Source organism: Hipposideros armiger, unplaced genomic scaffold (assembly GCF_001890085.2).
Source record: "Hipposideros armiger isolate ML-2016 unplaced genomic scaffold, ASM189008v1 scaffold_42, whole genome shotgun sequence".
Classification (NCBI taxonomy): domain Eukaryota; kingdom Metazoa; phylum Chordata; class Mammalia; order Chiroptera; family Hipposideridae; genus Hipposideros; species Hipposideros armiger.
The window spans coordinates 4,547,840-4,550,108 of NW_017731392.1; the positions used below are offsets into that span (position 1 = coordinate 4,547,840).

Below are 2,269 nucleotides of genomic sequence, written 5' to 3' on the forward strand. Positions count from 1 at the left end.
TAAAACTGGAGACTGTGGGGTAATTCATCTAGACTTGCGAGTGATTTAAACAATGACTAACAAGGTTTTCTCATTTCAGTGAGATTCTATATGTATCATAAAGACTAACGAAGATAATCACACACCTCTCCCAGTCACAGGACAGAACATGAAGACAAATTCTCCTCCTCTATGAGATGGCCATTGTCCCACAAGCACAAGACCATTTTAACTATTTTATGATGATCATTTATACATATTGAGACTTATTTACATTTTATATTCTAAAAACACTCTAAAAAGTTATTTCTTACTTTTAAATTTAGCAAAGATAAAAAGGAATGAAGATATTCTGTTCTGAAGGCATAGAGATGTTAACTTTTATACACTATGTTGGTATAAAAGTTTTGGAAAGCAATTTGCCAATATCAAAAAAATTTCAAGGGCATAAATCTTTCTACCCAGAAATTTTGTTTCAGGAATTTAGCTTCCTCATATGCTCAAAATCTGCAAAAGGCATTTATTGAAATATTATTTGTGACAGTTTAACTGAAAGAAATGGTCACAAAATTTGGATTGATATTATCAAATTACCTTCCAAAAACATGCCAGTTTAAACTCCCCCACCCCCGCTTTAAAAAATGTCCAACAATATATAGCTGGTTAAATGAATAATAATGCATTTATAGTAGATTATTAATCAACTATTTAAAAAGGAATGTGGTTTATTTTTACATACCAACAAAGATGTCCATGATACAGCATTAAGTAAAACCACCAAACAAAGCAAGTTGGTAGAATGATTTATGTAGTATGATGTCATTCATGATGATATATACGCATATGCGTGTATAGGAATGTATTATATCTATATCAGTGCATGTATGTGTGTGTGTGTAAACACATACATATAGATGTATATGCCAAACTCACTCATGACAATGTTCATTTCTGGGGAGTAGGTCAAAGTGGGGATATGAGGAAGTGGAAGATTTTGACTTTATACAATTCTGAACTCTGATTTTTTTTTTCCTAGTGAACCTGTATCACTTTTTTTTAAAAAAACAACTTGAAACTAACAGAATAACCTTTCCCCTTTCCTCTTGGCTTAGATTTTGAGTGTCAAATGCAGATATGTACAATTTCTATTCTCTTAAAAAAAATAAGAGTTTTTGGTGTGCAGGAAGATTTCGAATTCTAGCTTTCCCTCTTCCAGTGCCAGTTGAAAACGCCATTTACAGCAATAATTGAAAAAGCAGAAATCAAAATATGGAGAACAGTATGGCACTCCAAGGAAGCTAGGGACTGTGTTTTTGTAACCTCTCCTTTGGATGTCTCCAACCGTGTCCTAGTGGCCCTCAGCTAAATGGTTTTGGAGGCTGATTTTCCTGCTTCGACAAACGTTTTGGTTTGTTAGGCTCCTTGAATGGCATAGCTCACCCTTCCTGCAGTGAGAAGGAAAAGCGAAGTGCTCTGAGTACCACCCTGTGACTCACCATGTTTCCTGAATGCAGATCTGACCACCAGGGACTCTAGCCACCAGTAAGAAAAGGTGACATGCTAAAGAGGTTGCCACACCTAACTCGGGTGACAGAGAACTCTGTTTCCTTCCACTTAGCACAGGCTGACATGGATGTTATTCATATAATTAAGTGCTCATATAGTGCAGTGGACTCTAACTTACTTTTTGATTTTGTTCATTATTCCACCTTCATTGTTCTTAATATCATGGACCATCTTTTGAAGCTGCCTGTAAGAAAAAATTAAACAGAAAACATTAATAACTAGGTTGATTTTAAAAGGGGGGTGGAATCTTACAATAAAACCCCAAATAACATGGATTATATTGTATTTAATTAAGTTGACATCTGCTACTTGAGTAAAGGGAAAGTGTGACTGATTCTATAAGGAATGTGGTCATTGGGCCATGTCCCCATCCATTGGATGTCTGGGCCACTCTCGGGCTGTGAACAGAAATTCTGATTTCCAGGTTTGTCTGTTCTGAGGAGACATGTGAGGTCAAAGCCCTGTGATCCTGTCATAAGCCTCACTGTTCTTTGAGCATACACATTGCAAAGATGAGGCTGCCTTAAAGGACACAGTACAGGCTGATACCAGGCCCAAGGTTTTTTTTGTTAACTTTACTAGGTAGAATCTGGAAAAATTGTCATTTAAAAGTTGCACATACAGAGAAGCCATAGAGAAAACAATTAGTGAATGTGACTGTATAGGCACTTGAAATTTTTGTAGAACAAAAAGTAATATGCACAAAATCAAAAGATAAGTGACA

General features: G+C 35.9%; 1 protein-coding gene across 2 annotated transcripts in view; it reads right to left on the reverse strand.

Moving 5' to 3' along the window:
* The window catches only part of BLNK (B cell linker), a 77,654-nt gene that overhangs the window by 48,776 nt on the left and 26,609 nt on the right, over positions 1-2,269 (reverse strand). For both annotated transcript variants that reach the window (XM_019639062.1, XM_019639061.1), the window contains one exon: positions 1,664-1,729. In XM_019639062.1, the coding sequence (XP_019494607.1) occupies positions 1,664-1,729 (66 nt within the window). The remainder of the gene's footprint in view (positions 1-1,663; positions 1,730-2,269) is intronic.